Below are 20,315 nucleotides of genomic sequence, written 5' to 3' on the forward strand. Positions count from 1 at the left end.
ACTGACACTGCTAAGAAATTTAAAAAGATTGAACCGCTAGTTGAGTATGTTGAGGATCTTATTATGTATGGAGTAAATGAATTTTGTTTCAACAACAAGGAAAACTGTGTTTTGTAAAAATTTTGCAGATTGTGCAAATTGATGATAATAACTATGCTGAGGTTGGGATATTTCCCGCTTCAAAGGACTATGAGACAGGCCTTTGGAATGGTGAGAACAAACAAATCGGCCAAAAAGTTGTGGAATTGGAAAGCCTGTCAAGACCGCTGGTAGTTGCAATTGAAGAAGAAAGAGTGTGGTTTGTTGGTCATGAAAAAAGTGAAGAATTTGACTGGTTCAAAGGTCACGTTAAGCTTTAGCTTGTAATAATTTATTTACTAGTGTTTCTGGTGTGATATCCCGGTGGGCACGCCTTGTCTTGAGGAGGTCGATTGGATATCCGTATTAGGTCCGCTCGTCCGTGTCTCGTCTCCGTCCAAATAAGCCGTCCGTCGGATGACAATGTTGGACCAAAATTTGATAGGACCTCCTTTGGACGTCCGCCGGACAACTTTCTATTCCAGCCGCGCGAGTAGAAAAAGGCTGGGCTGGACTTATAATTCGCTATTCCGGGGGTTTTTTCAAAGACAAATTATAGTCTATGAATTAAAGCTCTAATAGAAACACTTATATAGTTACGGTTTCCAATAAATGAAAATAAGGTAAATTATCAAAATACAGTTTACAGATAAAAAAACATTAGATTTTGAATAAACACGGCTATTTGTTTTCCTATTTTTACCCCCGGTATTTTTGTGAAAAAAGCGCGCTCAAATTTGACACAGTGATATCCGATATGTAGAAGATTCCGTCGAAAGGAGAACGGCTGACGGAGAAAGAAGTGTTGTTGTTTTTTTGGGTAGCTAGTAGCTGTTACAGAAAAAAAAATTTAAGGTGAGTGCTTTTATTTTCAATTTCACCCTATCAAAGAGATCAAAACTAAAGCAGTAGAGCTCACATACCTACAAAATTCAACACATTTAAATTTTTTTGGTTCCTGTAGCTGTGGAAGGACACTTTTCAGTGTTATTGTTGTTGGATTAGGGATTATTATCTATATATTAATAGCCGTAGCCTGTATGTCATTTTGTTTGTTTGTGTGTCACTTTCGTTTTCGCAAGCAATGTTTTGTTCTTTTAAAAGATGACTTTTGCTTCTTGCTCCACAAATGTGTTAAATCAGATTCGCGCCGTTTTAAAAATCAGGGGGGTAAGTTTTCTTGAAAAATCAAATCTTTTCCGTATTCACCCGCACAAGTTGAACACCCATCCCCTCTAAAATGATTTTGATTGGTTCTTAGAAAAACTTAAAAACATGATAGGGGGTCATATTGGACTTTATTCTAATGGGGTTTGCTGACTGTATCCACCAAGATGCGGAACAACACAACACCCGTCACAACTGTGCTAATTTCTTATTTTCATAATTTACATTCCTTCACTTTCATTTAATTTTTGCTGGAGCTGGCTGGATTAACTAAAAGTTAACTAATAACCTTCGCCTTGATAGAGAGAATTGGGAATGGTTTTGGAGAAAAAAATCACTGGCATACCAGGTCAAAATTAAGTGTTTCTTCGAGCTATGTTCAAAGTATGAGTATGTTATTATTTGTTTTTATATCCTAGGTAGCTCATGTTAGCAGGCCAGATAATATGTGTATTATAAATTTTACTCTGTCATGTGCAGAGTAAAAATCCTTCCCAAAAATGAGCCAAGATAATCGAAATGTCCTGATTGATGATGATGAAGGGGGGGGGCCTGCTGAGAGGGGTAGAAGAACTGCTGCTGAAAATGCGCGTAGGAGAAGGGCAATAGAAACACCTCAGGAAGCTCAACAGCGAAGAGCAAGGAATGCTCAAAGAATGAGAACTGTGCGTGCTAATGAAAATGAACAGCAGACTCAGCAGCGCAGACAAGTTGAATTAGAACGAGCTAGGGACAGGCGTGCAAATGAAAATGAGCAGCAGACGCAGGAGCGCAGACAAGTTGAATTAGAGCAAGCTAGGGACATGCGTGCAAATGAAAATGAGCAGCAGACGCAGGAGCGCAGACAAGTTGAATTAGAGCGAGCTATAGACAGGCTTGCAAATGAAAATGAAGGACAACAGCATAGGCGAAGGAATATTAATGCTCAAATTCAAAGGAATAGGCGCGCAAATGAAAATATTGAGCAAGGGCGTCAAAGGAGGCAAGCAAATGTAGAGCGAAACAGAAATATTCGTGGAAACGAAAATGAGGTAAAGATTGCACATAGGCGTAGAGGGGATAATGCCCGGCACCGCAGATCAAGGTGCTTGAATTTAGCTCACATTGGTAACCCCCTTCCTGATGAACACTATTTAGGAGCTTTTAACCATGTTTGTGAGTTTTGTGGGGCCTTGAAATTTGAAAAAGAAGATGAATTCAAGTGTTGCTCTAAAGGCAAAGTTTCCCTGCCTCAATTAGAACCTTTTCCACCTCAACTTCAACTTTTCACTGATGGTTCAAATGAGGCCAAGGAGTTTCGAAAAAAAATTTGTATTTACAATAACACTTTTGCTTTTGGGTCTTTTTCTGCCAACTTGAGACCTCCTCCAGGCATTGGTCCTCCAACATTTAGAATTTGTGGACAAATTTGTCATCGCTACGGTACTCTTTTTCCTAACGAAGAACAACCACAATATGCTCAATTGTATATCATTGAAGCTGCACAAGTTTTAGATTTGAGAATGCAGAATCCATCTGCAGTTGATTGTAATAGGGCCACTATGGCTTTAATCCAGGATGTGCTTGAAAGAGTAAATCCTTATGCTGCTTCTTTTAAGCACATGAAACAGGTTGAACAAGAGGAACAAAATCGTGCTATAGCTGAAAACCGTCTAGTTTCTAGGATAACCATGGTAATGAGAGAGGGGCACGATCAAAGGCGTGGCAATGCGCCTTTGCATGAAGAGGTGGCTGCCATCTTCACAGGAGAAGATGGTGCTCCACCAGCTGGTAGGAATATTGTTGTCTATCCACGAAACCATCATTTGCAAAGTATACCATCAACATCTAGCGTAGTTGATTCATATATCTATCCATTACTTTTTCCAAGAGGTGATCTGAGCTGGGATATGAATATGCCTCACGTAGCTGAGAGGGCAACAAGGACCAGGAATCATGTGACACAACTTGAGCATTATGTTTATCGGTTAGCTATCCGAAGGGGGTTCTCTGCACTCCATTTGTCAGGTAAGCTATTTCGGCAATTTTTGGTGGATGCTTACACAAAAGTTGAAGGTTCAAGGTTGGACTTTCTTCGTCACAATCAGCAACAATTAAGGGCCGAATGTTATCAAGGTTTAGTTGACCATCTTGAAAATGCTGCAGAACAAAGAAACTTGAATGCAGGTCATGTTATTGTTTTGCCTTCAACCTTTTCAGGGTCTCCCAGAGCCATGCACCAGCTTTACTTGGATGCAATGGCTGTAGTTTCTAAGCATGGAAAGCCAGATGCCTTCTTGACTTTCACGTGTAATCCTAGATGGCGTGAGGTAACTGAAAACTTACTTCCCAATCAGAAAGCGCACGACAGGCCTGATTTACTTACTCGTGTGTTTCGCATGAAGCTATTTGCCATGAAAAAGGAAATAATGCAGGATGGTATTCTTGGAATGGTTGTTGCCCGTGTTGATGTGATTGAGTTCCAAAAGCGTGGTCTTCCCCATGCACATATTTTGATTCATTTTGCAGCTGAATTTAAGTTGAGAAATGCAGATGATATTGACCGCTTGATTTGTGCACAGCTCCCTGATCCAGAAACTGAACCTGAGCTTTACGAGATCATCAAGTCCAACATGATTCATGGACCATGTGGTGCTTTGAATGACCGTAGCCCGTGTATGATTGATGGTAGTTGCTCAAAAGGTTTTCCAAAATCTTTTAACGATGAAACGGTTATGAATGTGGATGGCTATCCTTCTTATCATAGACCTGACAATGGCCGTACTGTTAGAGTAAGGAATCTTGATCTTGATAATAGATGGGTCGTGCCATATTGTCCTTATTTGTGCAAAAAATATAATGCTCACATTAACTTGGAAGCCTGTGTTTCCATTAAAGCTGTCAAATATCTTTACAAATACATCTACAAAGGCCATGACACAGCCCATATTGAGATTGCAGAGAGAATAGATCATGATGAGATTAGAACTTTTCTTGATGCACGGTATGTTTCTGCTCCAGAAGCATGTTGGCGTTTATTCGCTTTTCCTATGCACACTCAGAGTCATACTGTTATCAGGTTGGCGGTACATTTACCTAACTTTCAGCGTGTTTATTTTAGGGAAGGTGAAGAAGAAAATGCAGCTGATAGAGCTGGCAATAATGAGACTATGTTGACTGCTTGGTTTTTGTTGAACCAAAATGATCCTACTGCCAGGCAAATTCTATATCCTGTCTTTATCAAATCTAGAAATGGTAACAAGTGGAAAGTAAGAGAGCGAGGCCATGGAACAGTAATCAGTCGGATGTATAATGCAGGTATACGTGAAGGTGAAAGATATTTTCTAAGAGTTTTGTTGTTACACGTTCCAGGTGCTACATCCTTTGAATACTTGAGAACTTTTGATGGGGAAATCTATCCAACTTTCAGAGAGGCATGCTTAGCAAGGGGTCTTTTAGCTGATGATAATATCTGGGTTGAGACTTTGAATGAAGTAGTTCATGTTGCCACACCAGCCAAAATTCGAAGAACGTTTTGCACCATCCTCATTCATGGTGAGCCAAATAACCCGGCAGAGCTATGGGAGAGTTTTAAGGAGCACATGATACAAGACTTCTTACGCCACCATAGTGAATTGCAAGCTGAGCAAATGACTTTATCTAACATTGCAAACATGCTCCATCAATTTAGAAAGTCTTTACAAGATTTCAATCTGCCTGATTTTGATATAGAGATTGTTCAGGAACAACCAAATGCTGCTGCTAATCGAGTGGAAGCCGACCGTGTTAGGCCATCCTTGAATGAGGCTCAAACCACTATAGCTGATGCTGTCATTAACGCTCTTTCAAATAATGATTTCAACTCTGCTAAGCTGTTTTTTATTGATGGTCCTGGTGGTTGCGGTAAAACGTACACCTACAACTACATTATAAAGGAGGCCAGAGCTCAATCTTTCACTGTTTCCACCTCCTCCTGGACAGGTATTGCTGCAACACTTCTTGATGGGGGGAAGACGTGCCACAGTCTTTTCAAGTTGCCTGTACCTGTTAATGATGGTTCTACATGTAGTGTGAAACCCAAAAGTACCCATGCAGAATTTTTGAGGAATCAAGATATTTTTATCTTCGACGAAGCATCAATGATCCCCAAACATGCTCTTGAAGCTGTAGATAGTATGTTGAGAGATATTAGTAACAGTGGCGTACCATTTGCTGGAAAAGTTGTTTTGTTAGGTGGCGACTTTCGACAAACCCTTCCGGTCGTAAAAAAAGTCCAGCCCAGGTTGTTGAACGTTGCTTGAAAAGAAGTCCTCTTTGGCCTCTAGCACAAGTATTTCATTTGAATCAAAACATGCGGACAGGTATCGGGGAGCAAGAATTTTCCAACTTTCTTTTGCGATTGGGTGAGGGTGCTTTGCCAATGAAAGCTCACGAGCCATATCTAGGGTGCATCGAAATTCCAGAACAATGTGTGCTCCCCAAAGACTCTGATCTGATTCAACAAATCTTCGGAAATTTTGCAGATGGTGAGGACCTAACAAAACGGGTGATTTTAACTCCAACAAATGAAGAAGCCTTGGAAATCAATGAACAAATTTTGCAACGTCAGACGGGGGATGTCTGTTCTTATTTCAGTTTTGATTCGGTGGTTGCTGATACGCAGGAGGAAGTTGATCTTTACCCTCAAGAGTTTCTAAACTCTATTACCCCAAGTGGAATGCCTAGACACAAGTTAAATCTTAAAGTGGGCTCTGTGGTAATGTTACTTCGTAATTTGTCCTTGAAAGATGGTCTTTGTAATGGAACGCGCCTCAAGGTCTGTAATCTACAAGACAATGTCATTGATGCAGAAATTCTTACTGGTTTTTTTGGATCACATTTTGTCCCAATGACACAAATTTACCATTTCAACTGAAATGGTTCAGTTTCCATTACGGTTATCTTATGCTGTTACAATCAATAAAAGCCAGGGGCAATCTTATGAAAAAGTTGGCATATTTTTGCTTCGACCATGTTTCTCACACGGACAACTGTATGTTGCTTTCTCTCGCACACGTGCATTCAACTGTGTTAAAGTTCAAATTTGTAATTCATTCCAACAAGGGTACACAAGGGGCAAATGCTATACAAAAAATGTTGTATACCCTCAGATTCTTTGATTTTTTATCTACTTTTTTTCATGAGCTACTTCGGATGTAAAGAGACTGATAACTGCTGGAACGAAGAAAATTCGATTGGCTATTACTGAAAATTGTGTGTTGAGTCTATAAAGAGATTGCGTTTCTGTATATAATTTCTGTATATATCTGCGTTGTTTTTCACATTATTTTTGATTGGGTTGGGCAGGCCATTGATAAGAAATTGTCATTGTTTTGTGCAAATTACAATTTTGAGGGCATACACAGCTAAAAACTTCCAACAAAGAGATGAAGCTTATTTTGTCACCGCCTTAACATTCGATCACTTGCCACCGTCATCGAGATGTCAATGCTGTTTGTACAGAAGAAATTACTTCCCCATTCTATATGGGAGACAGACCATTTATGGTTTGTTCATGGCAATGCATTTACCAACCTGCTCAAGATTCATGTCAACAAGTTCCATCACTACCCAAGTTTGATTGGAGAGCCTTCAATGAGATCCCCATTCCATATGGGAGACAAACCACTTCAAATGGTTTGTTTTTGGAACTCACCTGCTACTGTACCATAATGTTCTGTGACAAATGCAGTATCAAGGAATTTCGTTTCACAAGTTTCATCTTTTTTTTCAAAACTGAATTTATGTCCATCCCTTTGCAATTAGCACGACCAATGGCAATTTCTTATCCCAGGGCTTGATTAATGATGATTTGCAATTAGACTGAAATCAAGCCCTGGTAATTTTCAAACAGTTTCTCAATTTGCATTAGTTTGTTTACCAATTATTGATTCGTCTGGAACTTTTGTTGTACGTTTAGTTTATCTTCTTTTTTTCAGTTATAAATAATAACTCAAATAGTAAAACACAAAATGGGAAATACTTTTGCCAATCAATCCAATTCACGATACATGAAAGACGAGGAGACTCAAACTTCGCGCATAGCTCCACAGATGGTATCTTCATCTACCCAAACAGACGGTGGTCCCATCATAAACGAAATTGACGACCACAGTAAGTAAGACGGCTACATTTTGCTTCTACTTATTTTAAATTTGTTCATTGTCACTCGATATATCTCTATTGTGCATGATTGTAAGATGTTCACTTTCCAATTCTTGGAAACTTTCATTAAATTCAAAAACCGAAGGCAACGCTTGATTTTAATTGCCCTACAGTATCGTTTTCTTTTAACACCATTATTTTGGTTTTCCTTTTTCAGCACGATTGGTACTGGGTATTGTGGCCCAATCGAGGGAGGAGCTCAAACAAATGTTAACATCTCAGAAGAGAATGGAGAGTGGTAAGGAAAACTTAATGATTTCGTTTTCCTCTCGGATTGATGATGAAAATATGGGTTTCATATTAGCCTTTACAGAAATTTTTCTCTGCATTATTAAGATTTTCAGATTTTTTTAGAAAAATCATCCTAAAAATCAACAAAGTAACAAAAATGGCTCAAATTTGCAAGTTTTACCAGATTTTACTGAAAAAATTTAGATTCCACCTATTTTGGTATTTTACTACCCTGGGTAGTAAAACTTTTTTTCGAATTTTTGTAACATCACCACGGTAGTAAACGTCATAATGTCTGAGATCTTACTACCGACTCCCCTTTAACAGTAGCTTGTGATCACAATAATTGAAACTACTTTCAATCATTCCTTTATAGTTTACGGGTACCTTTCACGCTCGCGCTCATCATCATCGGGATCATCATCGGCATCCTCGTCACGTTACTCGCCGTGTACGAAAGTTAAAGACCGTAAAGGAAATTGATTTATGGGTTATTCGTTATTGGTTTGTTGCTCTGTTGCGTTACTGCATTTTACCTCCTTCTCCTTTAACTTTTGTATATTTTTCGAAAAATTGAGGTGGCGTCTACTTATCTATCGCACTTACTTACCCAGTATTGTTCGCTCAATTTCACTCGTGTCCTTTTGAGTTATGAAATCAAGTAGTTAACCCATTTTTGCTCTAGCCGCAGGTGGGCATTAAAATGGGTGTTGGGGGGGACGGCGTTAAGATTCCAAAAAAGTATTTCCCGATTCGGTTTCTATCGGATGTTCGGGAGAGCGGGAAATCCGCTGAAGAAAACGAAAGCGCGAGATATTATCTCCTTTATTGTGTTGTTTATCTCCCTTATTGTGCGCTCCTGCTTGAGCAATCGATAGAGAAAAGTTGATGAAAATGAAGTTAGCTTCCTAATAAACTGCCAGTACAAATCAGTTAGTGAAGTAAACATTGGCTGGTCACGAGAAAACCTAATCGATATTCTTGCCAAATTTTCTGCTAGAGAAGGGTGAGAATTTGCTTTCATTGTTTTTGATTACCATATTTTTAGTGTAAAAAGATAGATGCAAGTGTAAATACTGGTATTAATTTATCTCACTTGCTAGTTATCACTAAAAGAACTTGTCTGTGTTATATATCAGACAAGCACCCCAGAGGTTACATGCGAGCTCCTTGTAACCTCTTGCTAAGCTTACTAATCCCACTAATCCTACTAATCCTACTAAAGAAATTCAACGGTATCAACTTATCTAACTTGCACATCCTGCAAAATCGATCATTCTTTGTGAGTCAGTTTCACAACGACCACACCGCTAAAATCGTTTCCATCTTTTTGACAAGCATGCCTGCATATAAAGTTTCAAAAACTGTTTTGGGTTCTTTTAATCAAGCCAACAGAGAGATGTTTGGTGAAACAGCCGGTACGCAATGTAGTGCTAACTGCCTCTACGCTATATTCTGGTCCAATGTTAGACGTGTTTCTATTTGGAAAACTACTGACCTAGACAGAATTTTAATTGAAGGAGACAAATTATACAAACAATTAAATACAAATAGTTATTTATCGGTAGATGAAATGCCACATTTCATTGAATCAAATGGTATTGTCACTGAGCTTCATTTTTTAAATTCTGAAAATGGACAAGCTAAATTGATCAATGACTATCCTCTGCTTCAAATTCCTCTGAGCATGGCTCCAAATCCAGACTTTGACGCATTGATGATCATTGAAGGTTTTACTATAGCAATTATGAGAAGGCCTCAAGGATTTTTCCTTTTTGATTTGCATAGTCGTAATGAATTTGGACTACTTGAACCACTTAATGGAAAGTCTTGTCTTATAAAGTTTGAAGACATTTTTGAACTTGAAAAATATATTCAACATTTTTATTTAGAGGAAAATAACAAAGATAATTTATTTTTCCTTATTCAATTCATCAAAGTAGGTGAACTAAAAGAAGATTTTAAAAAGGTTCTTCAGCGAAGTTATTCTGGCTTTGTAAAGAAAAGTGCAATCAAGCGAAAAAATGATTCTGATGATGGAAATGTTTTAAAAAAGCGTCAAAAGACACGCCAGGAAAGCAATCATAAATTTTATGAGAAAAACAAAGAAATTCTGAAAGAAAACCAAAAAAATTATCGTGCATTAAATAAAGAAAGCCAAAAAGTCTACCGCGTCCAAAACAATGAAAAAATAAAAGACAGCAATAAAATCTACCGTAACCAAAACAAGGAAAAAATTAAAAAAAGTAAAAAAGCTTACCGCACCCAGAATAGTGACAAAATAAAAGAAAACAAAAAAGCCTATCGTGAACGAAACAAAGAAAAGCGAAAAGAAACAAATTCTCGACAGAAAGAGCGAATAGCAAAATTTAAAACTCTCGTAAATGAAGGTCCTTTTTATATATGTGTTTGTTGCAACCGATGTCTCTATCGACAAACTGTTGTCGAATATACACCTGAAAACTACAATATGCCAGAAGAAAACTTTTGTTCTGAAGTAATTTCATTTGATGGCCAATTGTATATTTGTAAGACATGCCATAATAAACTTAAAAAAGACAACTTACCATGCCAGTCTGTCAAAAACAAGCTCGATATTTATGAATTACCAGCTGAATTTCATACTCTTCGCAGGCTTGAGAAAGTTTTAATTTCTCAAAGAATTTTATTCAAAAAAATTGCTATCATGCCAAAAGGTCAGTTTCCTAAGTTAAAAGGGTCCATTTGTAATGTACCCATCGACATAGAAGATATTGCAAAAACTTTACCAAGAAGAACAAACAATAATGGCTTGGTCATTGTCAAATTAAAAAGGAAACTAGAATATAAAGGACATGTCATTTTTGAACCTATTAGACCTGATTTCATTCAAAGTGTGTTGATTTATTTGAAAGATATCAATCCTCTCTATCATGACATAGTGATCGATGTGAATAATATATCTGAGGACCGTATCATAGATGCCAATTCCGAAAGTAAAGGTTCTTGTGAAGGCAATGAAAATGATGAAATTGACGATGACAAGGAAAGTGATAAACTCGATGGAACGCAAGACAATGCTTCAAAATTAGAGGAACTTGAGACAACTGCAAACCCTCTTGATGCATATCGTTCTAGTGCGAATGAGACTACTCTTATGCCTCACACTCCCTCTGAAACAGACATAGATAATGAAATTCTAACATTAGCCCCTGGTCAAGGGAAAAAGCCAATTTCCATTTTGAATGATGAGGATTGCGAAATGCTTGCTCACCCTCATTTATTTCCTAAAGGTAAATTTGGATACAAAGTTGAACGAGATGTTAAACTTAGTCCCTCCAAGTATTTTAACCAGCGTCTTTTGAACTATACCCAAAAGTTTGCTTCCGACCCAGACTATATTTTTTTGCCAGTTTTGTGATTCAACAAGTCTCTTTAACCAGTCAGATAAATGTTGCCATGAGAAAAGTTGCTGCTAATAATTTGAATGCTGATATGTTAAGTCAAAATTTCAAAGAAACTGTGAAACAATTTATCGCAAATGACAAAGCCTTTGCTTTTATGAGTACTGTCAAAGGAACTCCAGCCTATTGGAAGAAATTTCAGCAAGAAGTTTTAGCAATGGTCAAACAATTAGGACCACCAACTTTCTTTTTTACTTTGAGCTGCGCAGACCTAAGATGGAATGAATTGATTTCTATTATTTACAAACTCAAGGGTCAAGATGTCACTGATGAATTCATTAAGAATCTTTCATATCATGAAAGATGTGATTTGTTGAATAGCAATCCTGTACTTGTAGCAAGGCATTTTCAATATAGAGTTGAAGTGTTTTTTAAAACAATAGTTTTGAACGGCCCACTTGGTAAAACAACTTTTTACGCTATTCGTGTTGAATTTCAAGTGCGTGGCAGCCCTCACATCCATTCTTTTCTTTGGATCTTAAATGCTCCTACATTAACTCAGGAAACTAAACATGAATACATTGAATTTGTTGATAAAATAATCAAGGTTTATTTACCATCGCAGCAAGAAGATCCTGAATTATTCAATTTAGTGAAAACCTATCAGTTACACCGACATTCAAAAACATGTCGCAAGTACAAAAATACACCTTGCAGATTTCATTTTGGGAAATTTTTTTCTGAAAAAACGATAGTGTCAGAGCCCTTGCCACAAGAGTTACCACATGAGCAAAAAGAATCCATATTGACACTAAGAAAAGAATTATTAGTCAAAGTAAAGACTTATATCAACGAGAACCTCAATCCAAGTAAAAGAAACTTTTTTGATCCAGAAACAGAAAATTACAGTCCAGCTCCGACCATCAATGAAGTTCTTTTAGAACTGAATATTTTGAAAGACGATTATGAAAATGCTCTTTCAGTGTCTGATGATGATGACTTTCATATATATTTGAAGCGCGATACAAATGCATGTTTCGTAAATAACTATTTTACTGCAGGTCTCAAAGCTTGGGAAGCAAATTTGGATATTCAGCCTGTTTTTAACTATTACAAAGCAGTATCTTACACGTGTGCATATTTGTCCAAAACAGAAGATGAAGTGTCTCATGCTATGAACCAAGCTGTTCAAGATGCTTTTGAAAACGGCGGTGACAAGTATGAACAAATGAAATCAGTTGCACATGCCTATGTATCGAAACGGGAGGTATCAGTGCAAGAAAGTGTCTATCTCAGTATGCCAGAACTATGGCTTCGCAAGGTTTATCCAGGTGTAACCTTTGCAAACACAAATGTGCCAGAGAAAAGATTTCGAATGTGCCTTAGTGAAAATGAAATTAGTGAACTTCCTGAGGATAGTACGTCTATTTAAAAAAAAAATATGCTGGACAGATAATGTGACCGCCCAAATGAATTAAGTGGAGTTTATAGGTCTGTTGCAAAAATGTGCTATGCAGAATTCTTACGCTTTTACAGTGTTGTTTATGAAGAAAATGATGAAAATGATTGTCAACCTAATCAACTTGAAGACGAATTAATCGAAGCAAACCATCCAACAATAAATGGCTATCCAAAAGTTGTTAGACTCCGGACGATGAAAGGTAAGCTTAAATGTCGCCAAGTACCGCTAATTCTCCGCCTTTATGAGCCTAATAGAAACAAGCATCCTGAAGATTATGCACATCATCTTTTGATGTTATATTTACCATTCCTTGATGAAAAAGAACTGTTATCCGAGGAGCATAACACTTACACAGCAAAATTATTAGAGCCAGGTGTTATTGAGACAATTGAAGAAAATCGAGCATTAATTGAACCATATGCAGGTCTAGTAAATGATGCATTGCAAAGATTTAGAACTGACATGATTCTCAATATGAACGACTTTGAACAGCAGGAAAATGATGAAACAAACGCTGAGCTTCAAAATAATTCTGGTGATAATAATAATGATGAGTCAGAGTATGAAAACAATGAAGACACAGCTCAGCTTAGAGCAGCAATACCAATGGAATCGATCTTACTCCCAGACAATGAAATTAATACAAGAATAAGATCTCTCAATCATCAACAAAGAGAAGTTTTCGATGTTATACACATATGGGGCAGAGAGTTTGTCAAATACCTTTCGTGCAAAGTTCCTAAAATTATAGAGCCATTCCATATCTTTTTAACTGGTGGCGGAGGCGTGGGAAAATCCCATTTACTTACAACAATTTATCACTCATTGTCAAAACTTTTAATGTACAAAGGGGGAGAACCTACTAAACAAAGGATTCTTGTGCTTGCACCAACAGGTGTAGCAGCTATCAATGTCAATGGAACCACAATTCATACTGGTTTAATTATTCCAACAAAAAAACTATTTCCCTTGAATGCAATGTCTAAACAAAATTTGCAAAAAAAACTTGCTTGTGTTGAGATTATAATGATAGATGAGATTTCCATGGTCCCTAGTCGATTATTTAGAAATATTGATTCAAGGTTACGTGAAATATTCAGTTCTGATAAACCTTTTGGTGGAAAGTCGGTCTTAGTCTGTGGTGATTTATATCAACTGCCACCAATTTTTAGAGATCCAATTTACAAAGCCGATTGTTCCTCTATGCAAAGTATTGTTGGATTTGAATTATGGAGAAGTTTCCAAATGGCAGAATTAACTGAGGTCATGAGACAGAGAGATGATATAGATTTTGTAGACCTATTAAATCAAGTGCGTTTAGGTGAACTTGGTAAAGAAAAAGAAGAACTTCTGAAATCTAGGTTTATTACAAATTGCAATCCAGATTATCCTGCTAATATAACTCCAGGGGCGTATCTAGGATTTTTAGGATACCCTGCAAAAAAGATTCAGCTATATATAGTGATTCAGCTATATATAGTGTCTAAGGAGGGCCCACCATGGTTGGGCCCGACGGGCCAGAAAATTTTTGAATTTCGACCCTCTAGATTGGCTAAAACAGCCACCTTTTTATGCCCAATGTACCATGAACCAGAGATAAAGAATTAAAATTCATTTCATTTAAGCACAAAATGAAGCTGGTAAAACTAAGATAGTTTTTTGGGTTAAATTGTTTTAAGAACCAAAAAAAGAGTGGCCTCTAAAATATGGAATAAATGAAGGAAAGAGAAAGGAGGTGTAAAAAAAAATAAATAACTATCATGAATTTTTTAAAGAATTTTTTGAACTTTATATACAGAAAAAAGTGAAAAATGATAGCAAAATAATACAATAGCACACAAAAGATTATAAATTATACAAAAATCTTTATCTGATCGTGATGATAGCAATAATAATAATAATAATAAATATTTACCAAACTGTCTAACATTTTTTATTATGATTTTGATTCTTATTGTCTCAAATTTATTTATCTTATTGCTGCCAAAAGGTGACTTAAATAATTTCAAGCAGATTAATAATAATAAAATAAAAGCCTTTTGCAATTTCAAATGAAAATTTAGAGAAAAAGAGCAAAACTATTTTATTCAGACTGGTCAAGAAAAGAGTATTTCATTAGAAAATTGATTAATGTGATGCATTAAAGTATCCAAAACTAGAATTTGTACTGAAGCTGAAATCTCTATAGTTGGTTCATCTTGAAATTGTAGTCTAGCCCCATTCTGGTGTCTCGTTTGGAACTGTTTGCCAAATCAAGCAGAGAATCCTGTACCAGGGGTAAAAAGCCCCCAATCCGAATTGAAAACAAACCATATGTCATCAGAAACTCATTTATTCATTATGTACATAATGCAGCATGTTTTATGTTTGGTATCAAAATTCAGTTGTTGTGTTATAAATTTTATACTTTGTATATACATTATGCATCCAAATTCATTTGCATTGGCAATTACATATCAAAATCAAATCAAGATGTACTTTCCATTACATGACAAATATTGATATCCAGTTTACAGGGAAAATTTTGAATCCAAAAACTTCCAAGAAACTAAATGTTAGGTACACATCATCATTTTGATTGAATTATTCCATTCTTGTTGTTTCATTTCTGTTGATCTTATTAGCAGACTTTGTCAGTGTTTACTAAGATTTCGTACCAACAACGTGAAGGTGCAAAATAATCCATTGATCTAGGGGCTACTGGACAGTATGATGGCAACGGCAACTAACCTGAAAGTATATAATGAAGAGGGAATTAGGATCTTTGCAAGCTACACCTACATATTTAACAAACACAAAACAACAAAATTTAAGTCAAACGACAACTGGATAACCAATGAAATTAATCTTATATAATAACCGGCTGACTGTGGGTAACCGCCAACCGCAATGCTTCATGACTGAGCCAATCTACTAAACTTATTGGATGGTTTTTTTTGGTTCTGAGAATAATACTTACAATTCAGGAAAAGTTCTGCACACGTGCAAGGCATCGAAGTGTATCCATCAAAGAATTGTTGCCCACAAGATGGAGAGAAATGGAACTGTACAGGCAATTTCCATTTGGAAGAGAACTAAAACAAAATAGAAAAAAATCATTTTTAAGATTGTCGTGCAGTTTTTATGACCAGTACTTGACTGGCAGGTGCTGGCCCGCAAACTAAACATAGTCAAATACAATATGTTTGTGTACCTCAAAATAGTGTGCGAAAGACCCAAATAGATCTTTTTCTCTCCCCAGAAAATTTTTTTAACCGGCCAAAACATATTAAAAACATTAGGGTGTCAAGGTCAGAATCACAAAATTTTCAATGTTATTTTTTTTCTCTTATTTCAAAATAAAACCACAATAGGTTGGTTGTCCCTTTGCCTCTTAAATTGCCACAAATTCATCTCCTGTCGTCAACCTTTTCTTAGCCAGAGTGATTGGCCAAACAAACAGTAAGTACGTACCCCGATTGATCAAATATCTTATAAATATTTCATGATTGGCCACTCACTCACCACACACAACAAGTGGTTTTGTTGATTACCAAAAATTATGACAAGTCATAGGCCATAGGCAGATAAGTAGAGAAAGAGGGGGAAGGGAAGCAGTTTTTCCTTCACTTATGCTTATCAGATTATAATTGATAACATGCAGGCATGAAAAATAATAGAAAAAAATACCACATACCTTACAGACTTGACTTTCCTTGTTGCAATGGATTTCAGAAGATAACCATAAGAAGAAAAACAAACATTGAGATGACCTTGATGGCAGCCCTCAGATGTCAGACGACGAATTTGGAGAAGATCGAAAATGTGCAGGCTTCAAATTCTTCAGAATTTGCGACAAAATAGATAAAATCAGGACTGTCTATTCTGTTTTTTCTTCTCCAAGCATCTAAAGCCATTTGACGAGTCTTGACTTTTAACGTTTTGACACTAACAGCCATCAAATCCCGGGCAAACCCTGCATTTTGACCTCATCCAGGTCTTTCTGCAAAATTTTGCAGGGTGCAGGCCTGCAAAACGCTTTTGTACACAAAATCTAAAATACAGACTCGAATTCACGCTTCCTGTAACGCGACTTGATAAACAGTTTTCTTATATTTACCGCGGACTTTAAGTCAGTAAAATAAATCTAATGACACTAACGAATGATCCGGAAAAACAACTCCGGGTAGGCTAAAAACAAGCTGCGACAAAAAAGACTCCGGAGCATACCCTGCGAGTGCATGTTTTGCAGGGGTGTCGCACCGCCCCTGAACTCATATTTTATGCAGAAAATAAACCAGTAGATTCGTAAAATTTGCAAATGCTTGATAAATTACCGACTGAAAAACATATAATTTTTTGCACAAGATGAGGTGCCAAAGCATTTAACAAATAGTGATTTGAAATTTATTGAAAATGCCAAAGCAAGAGATACAGGTGGGCTAGCTCGTATTATTGAAATTAAAGAAGGTGCTCGTGTTTTGATTTCAAAAAATATTGACATTGCTGATAGATTAGTCAATGGACAAGTTGGAACAGTCATGAGATTCAAATTTAATTGCAATAATAAACTTTCAGGTATCTATATAAAACTTGATGATGACAATGCAGGTAAAAAAGGGTCCAATTTGGATAGTGTATGCAGAGAAAATAATTGGACTTTGATCGAAAGAGCAGAATCTACCTTTGATACAAGAAAATATAATAAAAAGTCGTTAATGGTTCGTAGAACACAATTTCCACTCATACTGTCGTATGCATGTACTAGCCACAAAGTCCAAGGGCTAACACTTCAGTCAGCAGTTGTAAGCTTTGAATTATTTGGTCAAAGATATTTCAATGAAGGTCAAATGTATGTTAATTTGTCAAGGGTGACTGACATAAAAGGACTATTCTTAATTGGTGAATATAATAGAAATGCTATCAGAGTAAACACTGAAGCGGGACTTGAATACGAGCGTTTGAGAAAAAATTGTTGTTTTCAAAAAGTTCAAAGTTTTTCATCTGTTTCGACCTCTTCCAATTGTTTACATATCTCCCTTCTTAATATTCGCTCAATGAATAAACATGCTGTTGACCTAAAAAAGTCAGAAAATCTAATGAACAGTGACTTATTATGTCTTACTGAAACTCAACTATCACCTACAAGTGATACTAATGAAATTGATCAAACATTGAATGGTTTTAATATAGAGTATAACAACAATTCAATTAATCGCTTTCAAAACACTGCATATTGTTCAAACTCTTCAATTCAAATTTTGGAGTGTAATAAAGCAGCTGGCTACACATTGATTAAATTCAAAAAGAGTCATTTATTAGTCAACCTATTACCCTTTTACTCTTGTACAGACCACCTAATTCTTCAAGAAACACTTTTTATGAAGATCTATTGCAACTTATAAGCTATGATGGTGTAGACATTATTGTGGGCGATTTTAATATTGATGCACTAGATCCTACCAATCAAGACTTAAATGAAATACTTTCTTCATACAAAATGATAGTGAATGAACCAACTCATCTTGCTGGTGGGCTTCTTGACCATGTTTATATAAAAACAAGTTTTATAAGTCAGAGAGAAGTGAAATGCTTTATAAAAGATATTTATTTCTCTGATCACGATGGAGTTTGTTTCACTATTTTGAATGATTCTTGATGTATTAGATATGTTTAGCCCACTTAACATTGTTTTGGCCTATTGTTTGACATGGGAGGGAGGGATGTAGAGTATGGATGATGGGATACATAAGGGATACAAAAATTTTCATGAGAAGAATAAAAGTTCTCTTGTTCATATCATGTATTCAGTGCATGTATAAATAAATAATCATAGCTTATTGTGTTTAATTTTGAATCCCTTACGTATCTATCATATAGAGAGACTAAAACTGAAAAAGAGGAATTTGTCTTATTAATACGGAAAGAATTATAATTTTCTTTATAACCTATTGTACAGCACTCACATTGTCGTTTTTGTGTGATGATAGTTGCAAAAGACATTTTCCTCGGCTACTCAATTTTTTATTGTTTTTATATAATGCATTTAATTTTTTAAAGTATTTTTTTTAACAAATGGATATATTAATTTTGTACTCTCTTTCTATATTTTTTATAGTGCATTTTTCATTAAAAATCTTTTTAGTTTATGAATTAATTTATTGATTCAATATTTAGTATTTTATTACTCAATGGAAATTATTTTTATATATTTTTTTGTTCAAAAGTGGATTAAAATTTTATACCAATCAATTTATAGTTTTTTTTAATCAGCTCATTAATTTATACAAAATTTAGATTTACAAATTAAAAAAAATGAACAATAGCAATTAAAAAAACATGAAATAACGGACTAAAACTTTATGTTGGACTGGATTAAAAGTTTGACTGGAAAAATAATGGATCTTTGTATAGTATGATGCTGACACGTACTTTGTTATTCGTTTTGTTGTGATGTTATGTAATCGTGGTTAATAGAATGGATAAATGGACAACCTAAAAAGAAACAATCAAATTATTGATTTATTGGCATCTTGATATAAACAGTTATTTGACTCCTATAAATTCAGCAACTAGATACGCAAAGGTCACAAAAGCACAAGGTTAGTAAGTTTCTTGAAAGACAAGAACCTTGAAGTGTTACTGCTACAAAGTCACATTTTAAGGTTCTTTGTCTTAATAAAATACATACTCATATTATTACATGCTGGTATTTTTTACAGACAGGCGTTATATTATCTTTTGAAGTGACGATCAATCAAGAAATGAACTGATCATGTGTTTTTTCAGAAAGGTATTACAAATGAATTGAGGTGTTCAGTATATCTTTTAAACTAAACTTAAAGTTATTTCTACTTTATTCTTTTATTTTAGATATCAATCAATTGTCTGGGTGATTCACCACCAAGAACGTATCGTTTGTAACCTCATCACTCCAACAAGTTATAAGTAAATAAATGGTGAAAAATGCAATCAGGTATGTGTTTTTTTATAAGCATACTATTTTTGGGAAACAGGCTTAGTAAAATTTTCATATCATACTCATAGTCCTGTAGAATTTGGAGTCAACCTAGAAAAAATTCTTATAAAAGGTTTCAATATACCGTTGGAAAGATAATTTCATCAGCTTTCGAATGCCAAATATGGTCATTTTTTTCCTCTTGGGTAAAAAAAGTTATGACCCAAAGAATGAGAGGGGTCTTTTTAGGTAGCGAGCCCTTAGAAACGTCAATTTTAAAGTTTTAAATTAATTTATTTTGACTGTTCCATCTGATAGAGCTCGAAGAGTAGATGTCTAAAATGGGGTCATTTGTAAAATCTGTCAACCACATCCCAAGAAAATGACCAAAATTGCTTAAACATGGTAGTTTTTCTTGCTGACGTCAGCAGTTTTTAGAGATGAATGAGGGGTTAAAATAATTTTCAACAGAAGCTCCTCAATGAGTACTGTCGATTAATTACCATGTTTAAGCAATTTTGGTCATTTTCTTGGGATGTGGTTGACAAAATTTTACAAATGACCCCATTTTAGACATCTACTCTTCGAGCTCTATCAGACGAAACAGTCAAAATAAATTAATTTAAAACTTTAAAATTGACGTTTCTAAGGGCTCGCTACCTAAAAAGACCCCTCTCATTCTTTGGGTCATAACTTCTTTTGCCCAAGAGGAAAAAAATGACCATATTTGGCATTCGAAAGCTGATGAAATTATCTTTCCAACGGTATATAGAAACCTTTTATAATAATTTTTTCTAGGTTGACCCTATGTTCGACGAAATTCTACTGGACTATCAAGTCATGCTTATTTTGTACAAAATTCTGTTTTTTAATA

At 35.7% G+C, this 20,315-nt stretch overlaps 2 protein-coding genes and 1 long non-coding RNA gene across 3 annotated transcripts; 2 read left to right on the top strand and 1 right to left on the bottom strand.

Moving 5' to 3' along the window:
• The first annotated feature begins 1,901 nt into the window (after nt 1-1,901).
• Nucleotides 1,902-5,525, top strand: LOC136797809 (uncharacterized). The gene has a single exon (XM_067054393.1). It carries the CDS (start codon nt 1,902-1,904, stop codon nt 5,523-5,525), a length of 3,624 nt encoding a protein of 1,207 aa, XP_066910494.1.
• Nucleotides 5,526-5,575: 50 nt separating this feature from the next.
• On the top strand, nt 5,576-6,139 carry LOC136797811 (uncharacterized). The gene has a single exon (XM_067054395.1). The coding sequence runs from the start codon at nt 5,576-5,578 to the stop codon at nt 6,137-6,139; it is 564 nt and encodes a 187-aa protein (XP_066910496.1).
• Nucleotides 6,140-15,153: 9,014 nt separating this feature from the next.
• LOC136797853 (uncharacterized) lies at nt 15,154-16,750 on the bottom strand. The gene is made up of 3 exons (XR_010845306.1): nt 16,181-16,750; nt 15,464-15,578; nt 15,154-15,234 (listed from the first exon to the last, which is right to left on the bottom strand). It is a non-coding gene; the product is annotated as an uncharacterized lncRNA (long non-coding RNA).
• Nucleotides 16,751-20,315: the final 3,565 nt, after the last annotated feature.

Source organism: Clytia hemisphaerica, unplaced genomic scaffold (genome assembly GCF_902728285.1).
Source record: "Clytia hemisphaerica strain Z4C2 unplaced genomic scaffold, Clytia hemisphaerica genome assembly, whole genome shotgun sequence".
Lineage (NCBI taxonomy): Eukaryota > Metazoa > Cnidaria > Hydrozoa > Leptothecata > Clytiidae > Clytia > Clytia hemisphaerica.

Coding starts and splice junctions, on each gene's coding strand:
- LOC136797809 (XM_067054393.1), top strand. CDS start 1,902: ATGAGAACTGTGCGTGCTAATGAAAATGAACAGCAGACTCAGCAGCGC.
- LOC136797811 (XM_067054395.1), top strand. CDS start 5,576: ATGCGGACAGGTATCGGGGAGCAAGAATTTTCCAACTTTCTTTTGCGA.